The 14,575-nt window shown below is 40.8% G+C and overlaps 1 protein-coding gene across 2 annotated transcripts in view; it reads left to right on the top strand.

Annotated features, from left to right (window-relative positions):
- Nucleotides 1–14,575, top strand: part of ACSL3 (acyl-CoA synthetase long chain family member 3) — a 69,600-nt gene that overhangs the window by 27,902 nt on the left and 27,123 nt on the right. For both annotated transcript variants that reach the window (XM_075201849.1, XM_075201848.1), the window contains exon 4: nucleotides 9,476–9,585. In XM_075201849.1, the coding sequence (XP_075057950.1) occupies nucleotides 9,476–9,585 (110 nt within the window). The remainder of the gene's footprint in view (nucleotides 1–9,475; nucleotides 9,586–14,575) is intronic.

Genomic DNA, 14,575 nt, shown 5'->3' with positions numbered 1-14,575 from the left:
GGATGAAGGAGGGGGGGCGGCAGAGTGAGTGGATGAAGGAGGGGGGGCGGCAGAGTGAGTGGATGAAGGAGGGGGGGGCGGCAGAGTGAGTGGATGAAGGAGGGGGGGGCGGCAGAGTGAGTGGATGAAGGAGGGGGGGCGGCAGAGTGAGTGGATGAAGGAGGGGGGGCGGCAGAGTGAGTGGATGAAGGAGGGGGGGGCGGCAGAGTGAGTGGATGAAGGAGGGGGGGGGCGGCAGAGTGAGTGGATGAAGGAGGGGGGGGCGGCAGAGTGAGTGGATGAAGGAGGGGGGGGGGCGGCAGAGTGAGTGGATGAAGGAGGGGGGGGGTTGCAGAGTGTGATAACTTTTGTACATGGTGTTTTATTTTGTTTGCTCTTTTTCCTCTTAATATTAGCTGTAAATTATTCTTTGACAGAAATATAATTGGAAAAAATATATAAAAATATTCTTTTTCCTTGCATTTATGTGTATTATTTTTGCAAACAACTTACTAAGTCTTTCTGTCCTGACCTAAATACTTATTACGTTCTTTTGACCCAGTTACTTAAAAAATAGGACTGCTCGGTAATTATTTTGGAGGGGTGCCTTGAAAAAATTATTGATACTCTAAGAGTGCCTCAAACTGAAAGTTTGGGAACCACAGAGTTAGGCTACTTATTAGATGAAATGTTTAAAAAGGTTTAAGCTGGAAACTGTTAAAAAAAAGTGGGCTTTTTATAAACGCAACATCAGGACATCCTGGTAGCAACTTGATTTGGAGCAAATGTGCATTTGTAGCATTTACTGGTTGTTTTGTTCCTGCCTCTTCTGTGCTGTGACTTTCTCATTGTATTGCCCTTGTATCTCTCACTATGCAGGCTCCATTGCAGGAAGCTTATGTTCATGAATGTCATCTCTGAGCACATGAAAGCAAATCTGGCTGAGGATTGAGGCTCAGGAGAGAGCAGCTCTGGCTTCTTACAGCTGCTTCCTCTTGTTCTGTCATGACGTCCTGTTGTGTTTTGGCAAATTCACAAGATCCACATAAATTAACCTTACCTGGCCTTGTGAGACCAGAATCAGAAACGGGGCTTTTAGCAGCTGTTGGTTTTTGGAAACATGTCTCTTGTTTTTCACAGTTCTTATCTACTGATATCTTCTCCAACTATTTCAATCAGCCAAAGTAGACCTACATTAAGTCAAGTAGTAATTATTCAAATTACTCACCCTTACCACCACCACCCCTTTATACATCTTAAATCTCTCGTCAAAATACTCTACCTCTGATCTGCACCTTGTCTCCTCTCTGGTAACCATCTCTCTCTCCCGCCTACAAGACTTAGGCCGTGCTGCTACCAACCTTATGGAAATCATAGCCAGGCCCAATCAGGCCTCCCGCAACCTTCAAATTTTGATGCTCTCTGAATATCCATCTTTTCTTTTTTTTTTTTTTTTTTTTTTTAGAGCTTACCACCTTCCCGATTAATTCTATTCATACTTATAAACTCTCACAACTGTCCCAATTTCCACTCTGAGCCGCTCCTCTTGTTTCAGCTGTGCCCTCTTCCACTAACGAGCAGGGCCCTTCTTACCCTTTGTTTTCATGTCTGCATGTCTTTTATTTTATCTACCTTGTATGTCCCTGTTTTCCCTACTGTAAGGCACTGCAGAGCACTGTGGTGCCTTATAGATCTATGGTGATAATAAGTAACAATATATTTTACTTACAGACAAGTAGATTGTCGATGCAAGAGTACCATAGTACAGGTTGAGCTGCAATAGACCAGATACTGTAAATAAAATACATTTAGGTTCATGTAAAGGCAATCAGTAGGATATACATAACAAGTGCTTTAAGATTTATACATAATACAACAGCATGCATGGTTTAGTATTCCTGTAAAATAAGACACTGTGGTACAACAAGGAGATTAAATAATTAGACATGCTGTGTATACAGGGAAAATAGGTAAGTGAAGGAGGCTGAGATGTAGGGCAATAAGCGACTCGGGGACACGTTTTATGCACTGATGGAAACAGGAAGGACAACTGGAAAAACTGGGAGGTTGTTGAAGATGAGTGGAATATGCCAGGATCATTGGAGGCAGTTGCAGGTTGCTGCAGAGCTGTAACTGGACTCTTTAATACCCTGGGCTAGAGTGAACACTGGCACCCCCCCTTCAGTAGATGCCACCTGTAAGCGACACAATTGGCATGGCCATCTTACTGTGGGAATGTGTCTAGCCCTTTACAAGCACTGGAAGGCTATCCAACCCTGTGCTGCTCTTTCCTACATGGTTTTGCAACTCTGACTGCCTGATGCTGCTGGTGTCTTAATTTCATTTGCGACTTGGCCAAATCTTGGAATTTCCTGTTTGGAAAAGATGCTTACTAATCACTTCCTGGAAAGCAGAGCAGTGAGTGAATAATCTAGGCCTCTCTCCCCACAACCAGCCCAACATAAATCAGTAGCGTTTTTGTTTACTAAGTAGACCCCCCCTTCACCCAAATTATATTAATTGCTGTCACGTTAATAAATATGGCTACTTTCCCCCAACCAGCCCCAACATTAAATTAATATTTTTCCTATTTAATAAACAGACCTCCCCACCCCCCCACCAATCCTGAAATGAAATAATTTTGTGTATTGCTGTACCTCATGACCTGCATTTTGTCCTCTCTACACACATTATTTTAATATTAAATCTGGGTAATTCTCCTTGTGGCAGTTGGAAAGATTCCAAACTATTAATCTGTGTACAGTATGTATATGAACTAACACGGCCTACACTGCCCAAGTCTGGTAATTATTCATGACTTATTCACCAGGCCGGTGGACGAGCGGGAGGGGAGTGGCTTTTACGCATGACGCCCCCGTCAGCCTTGCACCCTGGGTGGTGGCTCCGTCCGCACTGGCCTAGTTATGGCCCTGGTTTCTCTAATATATATTAAGTATGAGATGGTAAACACAGTAGTACCAACAGGGGTCTTCTGTTTCAGTGCTTTGTGACACATTCCAGAGTGACTGTAAGACAAATCTTATGGCAGCTCTCCTGAAGCACAGTATTTGGGTACACTTTTACACATCTTTTACAGCTTGTGGAAGTCCAACATGGGGACAAAGCGGTGAAGAGAAGGGGAGACCAGTGGTGAAGCACAGGGCTGTGTGGTAAAGGCAGTCACAGAGCCCCTGTGGTTTATCACTAGTTCACCTTCTCCACCCATGATTGCGCTTTATATCCTTCTATAGGCTATTGTGTGGCGTGTAGGACCTCCCTACACTACAGGTTGCTTACAAAATGCAACTCAAGACTTAGAGCTGTATATTGTTGTATTTCCTTGTCATTTTCTAATTTTGAGATAGGTTTTTCTATCCTCTTCAACTATTTTCTTACCACCTTGTCCTTCCATTTTTACCCTGCTGTCTAGTTGATTCTCACTCTTCACAGCAATGCTGTGCAGTGTTATGTCAACTGTGTTTTTTGTTTTTTTTTGTTTGTTTGTTTTTTATAAATCTTATTCTTAAAGCTTCCAGTACAACATATATGCATAAATAATTATTTCCTTAGTAGAATCTCTTGCATTACTGATCAGGATTGGAAGTTAAACTATAGACGTCAATAGACTTATCAGAAGCCATTTATCAATCAATATACATCGATCAGCCACAACATTAAAACCTCACACCCAATATTGTATAGATCCCCCTCGTGCCACCAAAACCACTCTGTCCCCTTGAGGCATGAACTCCACAAGACCTGTGAAGGTGTCCATTATATTCACCTTGAACTCTTTGTCATGTTCCTCAAATCGTTGCTAAACAAGTTTTGCAGTGTGGCAGGCCACATTATTCTGCTGAAAGAGGCCACTGCCATCAGGGAATACTGTTGCCAGGAAGGGGTGTACTTGATCTGCAACAATGTTTAGGTAGGTGGTACATGTCAAAGTAGCACCCACATGAATGCCAGGATCCAAGGTTTTCCAGCAGAATATTGTCCCGAGCATCACACTGTCACCTCTGGCTTACCTTCTTGCCTCTTGAGTCATGGTTTCTTTGCTCTGGATTGTAAAGAGAAGTAGAGATTTGGCTAATTTTGGGAAGCTTTTAGAACTGTGATGAGAGATTCCCGAGTCTAAAGGGTGTAAGACATATGCAGAGCACATTAGCTTAAGCCATAGAAGCAGGCTTTCCCTACTCTTAATTGTTTATGTGACTGGGGTCAGATGAGTGAGTTAAGACAGCTTGTGGGAACTATCCCAGACACTTGCTGGTTTTTGTTCTCTGTTTCACCAGGTTAGAAAGAAGAGGCAGGAAAAACTTACTACATACATGTTTGTCTTGTGTTCTCATTTTATTATGTCTTATGTTGTAATGAACACAAAAATAAGTGAAATGTGTGTGCGTGATTTAATAACGGGAGTAAGTTATGTTTTTTGAGGTGACCTTTGTGTGTTGGTTACTTTCAGCAGAAAAGCATGACTTGTGTGTATGGAATGGTCTCTACTCCTAACCAAAACACCAAATGTCATATTACAAGTAATTGTACCATATGCTGCCCTTTGGAGGTGAAATGTCCACCACTTTTATTAAATTATAATAAACACAATTGGGTTTAAGGAAAGTGCAAAGCAAGTAACTATTTATACCTTCTGCTGCCTGATATACAATTCAGGCCTTGCAGCAATCAAACAGTTTACCATACACTCTTGTCTAGCCTTTGAGAAGCCATGTCTGTCTGCTCATCATTATAGCATTTACTTGCCTGCATTTCTTCCAGCACCACAGATAAGACCTTTTTATCACAATAAATTAGTCTCAAACCCAACTCAATCTAAACATTTAAACAAGGGTATCAATGTACACCTTGGTCCACTTGATAGAATTGAACGACTTCTAGATCATGCTTTAAAGCCCTGCCAAGTTGCTCAATCCTGTGTCAGGTTAGCCTAACATAAATTAATTTACACAGTCCTAACTTTCATATAAACCATCTGGCTCTTATTGTAATCAATGACCATAAAACCCCAAAGTTACCCAACACAATTATCCTAAGTCTGCTTTCTGTTACCCTTTGTCCACATTCATGCTTATTGGAAAACAGTATAGTAGAGAATCTGCAATAAGAAAAAATAGTAGATGATATCCACTATCTGTATTACAAAGTTTAATCTGTGCACAGAAACCATTTGCTATATATGCAGTGTTTTCTATTGTCTACTCTCATCAGCATGCAGGGACTAGATAGCACCTCGAAGAGGAAAAGTGCAAAATACAAGTAGTACCTTCATTTGGCTTGTCACTCTATGGCCAACATTAAGTCCAGGAAGCACTCATTTACTATAGCCCCTTATTGTCACTGAATCATGAATACAGTGCCCCAACTGCCAACCGTCAGCCAAATTGAAGCCGGCACCTTAGGGTTTCCATGCCCTATTAACTTTGGAGACTATATACTGTGCCCATGTCACCTCTGCTCCAACATTACGCTCAGACAGATTGTATTGCTGGTCTGGGGATTGGGCACAATATCAAAGTCCATGCAACAACTATGGGCACCCTATAAAACCTTGATCAAGGATACTGTATATAAAGCATCAGCCACCAGATACTAAGCCTCCGCAGCAACCATCTTCAGCACAGATATAATGCCACAACCACAAGTCACCCAAAGACAAATCCAAACAGCAGCCATAGCCAGGTCCCACAGATCCACCCTCCTTCATTTACTCAACAGGTTTATTCCATGTCGTCAAAGAAAAATAAAAGAAACAAATTTACTATGACCATTTTGGTCACAAAGTAAAATTACAACGCATAATCCATTTCTTCCACACGCTGAGCCCTTCTTCTGATATGTGTTTTAGAAGCAGTTTGCACACTCCCACAGACTAGTAAAACGCCCTTCCTATATGTACGTTGCTGTGACCATCCTTGTTTAAAGTCCTGATGAATCCTCTAAATCTGCTGCCTAATATATTGCATGTAAATATAAACCTGTTATTCTGCATTTTTCATATACTTTACCTCCACCTTAAAAGAGAAACCACTTACTCCATAATCTAAATCACATATTAATGCATGTTGTAATCAGTTTAGTCCCCGTCATAACCTTCTGTTGGGGTAGCTGTACAATTTATTCCAATCACAGCAATAGGGATAACAGCCCCTTTTACATAGAACCACTCGCCCAACTTCATTTACACCTATTGTTGCAGTTTGCATTGGTGAGAAATGCTGCAATCGGACTGCTGAAAGTTTTAATTACTTGCTTTCATGTTAGAATGGATATTGCACAGTACCAGTATCCATAGCCTGCCCAACCAGACCCTACTGATGGGAGTGACTTCAAACTCATAACTTCATAACTCTGCACTTTTTAGTTAGATGTCCTTTCTATACCACTAGCCACTCTATACAACACATGCATTTCATCTGTAGAAGTGTATTCCAATGTTTACTTTCAGCAGCCTTATATCCTCACCATATTTGTATACCAGTTAGGTAGAAATTCTGGACCCTGGTCTTGCTGGCTGGCAACTCGAGAACCATGAATGCAAGCAACTCTTAGACTACTGCTATCTAGCTGTCAGGATTGTGGACAATGATGCTGGAATAGAAACTGGCAGTCTCGGGTGTCCCACTGCTTCTCAGCCTTCTTAAACTGTGTATATTGATTGCCTTGACATTTTCAGACTACTTTGACATTCTAGACATTGCTTATCAGTGCTGAGAGGGCTGAACTGATCCGCTGTTTGGGTTGGTCAGCGGTGGGTTTATTAGTCTGTCAGTATCATTCTCCCATTGCCTGTAATAGCTTCAGCTTGCCTAGGTGTTTGTGCTCCATAGCGTATAGTCTTCACTTTATTGATCCTGCTCGTTTTTGGCTACTCTTCCCTGCTGCCTACCATTATGTCTGGGTTTCTACCGGTTATCCTGTCGGCTGCCCTTGCTGACCTCTGCTTGTAACCATTTATACTTGTCTGCTACTCACCAGATCTCTGTTTGGCACTCCTATGGTTTTGTTAGTTGCTGCCCCGATTTCATAGCCATGTATTTGTAGTACTAAAGCACTAATCTCCAGAAATTGCTGGCTCTGATTTGTATGTTTTTGTTTTCTATTCTTGTTGGTGTGGGTTTTTTTTTTGTTTGTTTTAATCATTTCTTGAGCTCAAGCAATATGTGTATTATGTCTTTAATTTGTTTACATTCATTGCTGTAACGGGACTCAGTATAACAATTTATAGATATAAGCGCTGTTATACGATATATTTTCAGACTTTTGTACTTTTTGGGGGGATGTTCTTTAACGACAGCTGTACCTGACTTCATAACCAGCGCTTTAGAGGAATTTTCTTTAAATGCATAAACTCTACCTGTTACTACATGAATTGCTGGGAATACAAAGTGTGTATATGTATATATATATGTATATATATGTAAACTCCTTTAGCCCATGAGCAGTGATTTCTCTTCGGCATAATAAGGCCATATATGCAAAGACACGCCAGACATTTTTATAGTGATTTGTAATCTTAGCTGTTGAAGTTAGTGCCCATCTAGTATAGGTAGGTAGGAGAAGTAGTAATTTTGACTTGTGGTCTTTTTTTTATGTTTCCAGAGAACCTAGGCTGATGATTAATGCAAGGAAAAACAGAACAATAAACATTTCAAGGGGAAAAAATATTATATAGGGAAACTAATCATTTCTGTCCCATCGCTGTTGTGGGCTCTCTCACGGACGGTCCTTGGACACCTCACGACTAATTGATTTCCACCCTTAAAGTTAATTAAGTGAAACTTTTTTTTCTTTTCATGCTTTTCTTTCTCTCCCTGATTCTTCCCTGATTAAAGGATGGCATATCTCCCAAAGTTAAAAGGCATTTTTTTACTGATTTGAATTTATTCACTGTATGAACATAGAAGCATGAATAAAATAAAAAGCCTAAGGTCATCCATAATCCAGTTTCCCATGGTAGATCCACACTGGCCTGTTTGAGCTGGTTGCTAGCTTTCAGAGCTCATATCCTTGGACTTAACTTGTTTTTGTTTTCTTAAATGCAGCCTTAATGTGTTAAACTTCAGATGTGGTTTCTGAATCAGAAATGTATTCCCTTGTGTCTAGTGCTCATGCTAACTGTGAAGCATGGAACAATACAGTACATGAATCACCACACAGCAGCCATCCTTACTCATGGTCAAGAGCAGGGGGAGGGCTCCTGTATCTTGGAAGTTGTAGTTAAATCAAAAGTTTACTATGGTGCACTGAGCAGTGAACCCAGCACAAATGGAACCCAACTCTTGTAGTGTTAGGACCCATTGATGCACTAAGTCATTCATAGCAAGAAAATAGCTGCTTGGCCATAGAAAAGTAATTCCTGCTGTATTCATAGTCCTTCATTGGTTCTCAAACACTTGAGTATATGGCGAAGCTGTTCTCCATGAGGCACAGTGATCGCCAATGCATTCTGTTTTATTTTTCAACAGAGCTCAGTCAGTCATGGTGTGTAGCTTTAAACCTTATCCAACTAGACATGCTTGGTACGTCCTGTAGCTTAGTGCAAGGGTGATTAGCCGTAACGCCAAGAAAACCACTGTGCACTTCTGCTTTTCCTTTTCTCCCACACCAGTCTTTAGCTCCCAGGCAGAAGTGCAGCTGCTGTCCCCTAGTATCTTCCTCTCTGTGGGGGAGCAGGAACAGATTCGGAACAACTCTGCATTCATTTGGAAAAAGGGCGCGCAGGAGTCCTTCAGTTTTTTCCTCCATGTGTAGAAATTCAAACAGCTGGTCTGCATTAGATGAAATATGTTCTAGCACAGCGCTCAGACCATGGCTGGACGCCCCATTCCCAAGGTTTCACAAAAGAAGGTTAAAATAGAACACTTTCCAACGTATACTGAATGTTTGGAAATCTAACTGAACAAAATAAAAACAACTTGTTCTTCAAGACTTTTTTTTTTTTAGACCGTTATTTGATGTACAGACCAATCCATCTGAGCAAGCCCACACCACAACAACCTGTCTGTTGTTGTTAATGCTTTTTGCAAAATTGCAAGTGTTCATTACATTTTATTTTTTCTCAGGATATGAAACTTTTGGCTATAAAGAACCTGAGAAGATCCTTTCTAAGTTACCGCTATTACTAGTGTTTGGTAACATTCCACTTTCAGAACACATCTTGTTTTCAACAAATTCATGTCAATCGCACCTAAAAAATTACAACTGCATATCTGCGTCTGGCTCCTAGATTTTATTAACTGGCTCCTGCGTTCTATGTTTTGTCAGGGGTGATATGTGAAGAATCTTGTCTCTCCGAGTCACAAGAGCATTGCAGTACTAACAGTGTTGGATATTACAGGGATGTATAAAAATGTTTTTTGTTTCTTTTTTCCTTCCATCATATATCAATTAGGGGAGACTTCTGGCATCTGGGGGTTTTACTCACCGTATGTAAAACAATGTCAAATATTCTGACTCTCGTTTTTTATATTTTCAGTTGTCACATTGTATTCAACACTGGGTGGTCCAGCCATTGCCCATGGACTTGCAGAAACTGAAGTCACCCACATAATTACCAGCAAGGAGCTCCTGCAATCAAAGCTGAAGGTATTGATCTCTTAATGAGGCTGTCCTGAATGCCACCATTCATAGTGTTTCATTGTAACTGTAAATGTCTTTGAATTTCTGATTACAATTTTTTTAGGTGAATGGTTCCTATCCCAGAGGGCCATAAAAAATAAAAGATTATTTTTATTGAATTAATTGCCTTTAAGAAAAGAAACCTCTCCGGCATTACAGCCAATTCTGGCTACGCATGATTGCTGAACAATATGACCTGTGCATTGCTTTACACTTACATGAGGGACTAAACTGACCCATTAATTAGATCACTGTGAAAATTGGCTACATGTCCAGCTCTGCCACTCCCAACATGATTTTGGTGGATCTGATTGGATCTTGATCATTTATGCCTGAGCCACACTATGAAATGGTTGTCCAATTTGGTCAGGACCAGAACAACCAAAGTGACTGACCAAGTCATCAAGCGCGTTTTATATGGCTTTGATGACAAGTGGTTAATGTTTTGCTAGGAAACTAAGCAGCATTTTTTTAAGCAAATCTCAGATTTGGCGATGGAATAAGAAACATTTGCCTTGATATTTTCTATGCAGCATGGTAGGCAAAGGAGTGGCAAGAATCACTTGTGAGTCTACAGCCTTAACCTGATTTGGCCCTATGTAAATACCCAAGTAAGAAAGATAAACGGGGAAAAAATTCAAGAATTTGTCTATTCACTTTTGGTTCCTAGAGTCCCTCTATGGCAGCAGTGACTATAGTGTTAATCATATCCAATTGCTAAAGAGGAATTCGGTACTTCCTCCTTCCTACGCTGTCTTCTGTCTCTTCCCCAGTATTATACACTACATATAAAAAGAAAAATTACTGAACCATGGATAATGGCTAGCAATAATAAAGTGGAAAAACAAGGGTGGCAAGTAGTTGCCCTCCACGTCAGTCAAATGTGGCCTCTGTTGAAACTGCTATGTGAAGTCTATAATGTTTAGGTAAGGTTTGTAGGGAACTTCATCCTGCTGCTTTACATATCTCCTGATATGGCCTAAGCCTTCTCTGTTCATGAAGAAGCTATGGGCATCAGTATACTTGGTGGAAGTGTTCACTTTATATGCTTTACCAATAAAATTCCTCAGCCATCTTGCTAGAGTGTCTTTACTTTGGGGTTGTCCATTACAAATGTTTAGTCTGACTCAGTGGCTTGAATCTGTTTAGATACACAGTGAGTGATCTCACATTCTATGAGTGACATCTAGTGTTAAAAATTCTAGGAAAGAGCTTAGTCCTGAAACCTGAACAAGAAATATTTCAGTCTCCATGTCCTCAGACACAGTCTGGGGGTGCAGGATACAGGGACCTTATAAAAGATCTGACAGGCAGCAGAAGGAGCTTTTCTGGTGTCATATTTAGTAGAAGTAAAGTATGTCCTTCTTGGCCAGAAAGGTAAATCGGCAACCACTTCTGCCATGTACTGCTTGATTTTCATTAGATATTTTGGTATTGGCAATGGAGGGAAGATGTACCCTAGTCTAAACTTCCAGGATCCTGTAAGTGTGACCACTCACCATTTCTGTACATTTGTATGTGCCATTATGGCCATGAGGTCTATTTGGGGTGCCCTGAATTTGTTGAATATAAACTAAAAAAACCTCCCGCTGCCTGGGATGCATCTTGATCTTGCTCAGGAAGCTTTACCATCACATTGTATTCCCTGGCTGCATGGATTGACAAAGTTGGGGTATGTAAGCTGGCTCATAAGGATTCTAGCTATTTGGATTTTACAGGAATGGTGCTATATGAGCCCCAAATAGAGAATGGTGTCAATAATCATGAATAATCAAAATTTAGAATATCTTTTGCAGCTAGTATAAGAAATGGTGTCTCCCAACATAGCTCTAAAGAAACACAGTATTTTCAACAAATCCGATGCTAAAGGACCTCAGATTAACAGGCAAGGCCCATATGGTGGTTAACGTCTGAGGTATATGTTAAAGTGAAAAATCTTACACAGATGTTTTCATAGCATGTGATCATTAAAGGTTAATCAATGCTTCTCTAACGATAGTTACATTAGTCAGGTGAGCTATAACTACTACTCCTTTTTTCAATCAAAAAATAACTACTACCAAAATTTTGGTAAAAGTGCAAAAACCTGTGGACAGACTCAGTCTCAGGTTTTGTGTCCTAGATCAGCAAACGTCTATTGTGCCCTTGAATGGAAATATGGAGGGTAGATATCCTTTAGATCTATGGTGGTCATGAAGTCTCCTCGCTCTGTTTTATCAAGAAAAACAAACGGCTATTGAGATCCAGGACCATTCTGTAGCCGCACACTAAATAATGCTTGCTGGGGACAGTTCTGGTAACTTATTGGACCAATAAGTGCCTGATTGCTTGGATCCAGACTTATTTGAACAAATCTACCTTCCTACTGGCAAATATTTTGTCAAATTGGTTATGATCAGTCTTTCTTAAAACTGGTCTTATTGGGCTGCTGACCAAAAAGGAAGAGTAGTTAGGCGGTCTTTATATTGAGTCCAGGACAAGCTAATGGAGACTAACAAGGGCTCGCTTAAATAAAAAAAAATTATAGCCCTCTTCATTTTCTTCTTCATTCTTAATAGCAGACAACCGTTAACAGATTTGTGTATATCAGACTCCAGGTTACCTATCCACAATTTGAGTTCTAGCCACTGGGGAGGCCATAAATACTGCTGTGTGCAGCATATTTAACTGCTCCTGCATTTAAACTTATGTTAAATACAACAACCCCCGTTACTGTCTATTCACTCTTCTCCCTCACAACCTGTACCATCCTCAGTTGCAGCTTACTTTAAAGAAAAAAATTGCACTGACCACCACAATTTCCTGTCGACAGATTCGCCCACCCTACCACCCTCCGTTATTTCTTTCCTCTAGCCGAGTCCAAGATCCTCACTACTATTATTATTATTATTATTATTATTATTATCGTTTATTTGTTAGGCGCCACAGGGTATCCGCAGCGCCGTACATGGTACAAACAGTAGACTATACAGGGTAAAACAATACAGAACAATAAACACAAAGTACCAGAACTTCAGACACTCCAGGCAGGCAAATACTGTAAAGATGGAGCGGAAGAACAGGTATGGAGACAGGAGGGGAGAGGGGCCCTGCTCATACGAGCTTACATCCTAAGGGAGGGTAGACAAAATCAGGCACAAGAGGGAGCCAGTGAAGCAAAGGGGAGAGTAAAAAGGAGCCAGGGAGAAACAGAAGAGGTGAGAGGTTAAGTGGATGGTTGGTAGGCCTTAAGGAACAGGTGAGTTTTAAGTGCCCGCTTGAAGGAGCACAGATTGGGTGAGAGACGGATGGAGCCTCTCTTTACCTACAGCCTACCCCCTCAGCAAACTTCCCTTCCACCTGCTCCACTCCCTCTCCCCATTCCTTGCCTGCACTTTGCTCACCTCTTTAACCTATCTTTCTTCACCAGTGTCTTTTTCTCTGCAAACATTCTTTTTTTTTTTTTTTTTTTTTACCCCTCCCTGTTCTCAAGAAACCCTCTATTTACCCTTCCTCTATCTACAACTATAACCACACTTCTCTGCTCCCTTCTAAAATTCTTGACCGACTTGTCTCCAACTGTCTGACTTACTTTCTCTCCTTCCACGCTCTCATTTAAATCCCTTCACTGGCTCCCCATTGCTTCCAGAATTCAGTTCAACCTGCTTACTTTCATCTACAAAGCTCTCGCATGCTTCCCATTCTTACATCTCTAACCCCTTCACAAGATAAACCCCAGCTTGACCACGCCACTCTGCCTCTGACCTACGCATCTCCCTCATAATCTCCTCCCACTTCCATCACCAAGACTCCTCCAGTGCTGCTCCTTGCCTTGCTCTACCAGACTTTCTTCCAACCAACAAACTTTCAAATGCTCCCTCAAAATTACCATACCCCCTTCTATCCCTGTCCACTTCCTCTGCCCACCAAATCCACTTGTGTGCTATTTGCACCTATTGTCTGTCATAACTTCCACCCTCTAAAATGTAAGCTCTCGAGGACAGTGTCCTTTTACCTGTCTTATGTCTGCCCACCTCTTTCTACTTTGATGTCTTGTCTTAAGCTGAATTTTTTGATGGTTCTTCACTCGCATATCTGGAATATGTACAGATATCCATAGGCTCATGACTATCCATGTTTGTATTGTTATGCTTAATTCTATACATGTTTATGTTATGTTCATTATATTCATGTATGTCATATCTTAAAGTTTGTCTGATGCTGCGGAGTCTGTGGCATCCTATAACCAAACAATGATGATGAATTGTTTTTCCAGACCTATGTTTTGGCCCAAACAAATTTATCTTGCAAGGCACAAATTTCATGCCCTTCTACAATATTCAGGGTTTTCCTCATATCTTAAATGAGGGTGTCAATAATATCTGTGTTAAACACTTCTTCTCTGTCGTCCTATGATTCCTTCCTTGAGCACCAGTGCTCATTTAGGCCAGGTGGAGAAGAACTCTTGGAAGAAACCACTTTCCTATAGTTCTCAAAATCTAGACTTGGCTCAGATCTGGGGAACGTCCTAGTGCTTAGTCACAAATGTGTCCTTCATTTTCTATTTTTTTTTTTTTTTTTTTAACTTTTTATTTATAACAGCAGATACATGTATACAGCACAACAGTACAAATCATACATCTTGTCCAGGTACCATTATTACTAGATATAAGGACACCAGATAAGAAAAATGAGAAATGCAAAAGAAAGTAACAGACAAAATAAAAATACATCTCTCTCATTCAGGAACATTCCAGGAGGGAGTTAAAGATCTGCGAAGTGGACAATTGAGATAGAATTTTTTTTCCCCCAATAGCAGAGGTGCAACTTATACCATTTTACTTATCTAGTGAATAGAACATACTGCTATGATTTTTTATTTTTTTGGGGAGGTACGAGGGGAGGGGAGGAAGGGGGGAGGGACAGAGGGGGAGAGGTGGATAGAGGGAGCACGAGGAGAATAGAAGAAAGAGAGTTA

The sequence above is a fragment of the Mixophyes fleayi genome, chromosome 3, assembly GCF_038048845.1.
Source record: "Mixophyes fleayi isolate aMixFle1 chromosome 3, aMixFle1.hap1, whole genome shotgun sequence".
Classification (NCBI taxonomy): domain Eukaryota; kingdom Metazoa; phylum Chordata; class Amphibia; order Anura; family Limnodynastidae; genus Mixophyes; species Mixophyes fleayi.
The sequence above is the reverse complement of the archived record's forward strand: the minus strand, read 5'-3'. Positions and strand labels throughout refer to the sequence as shown.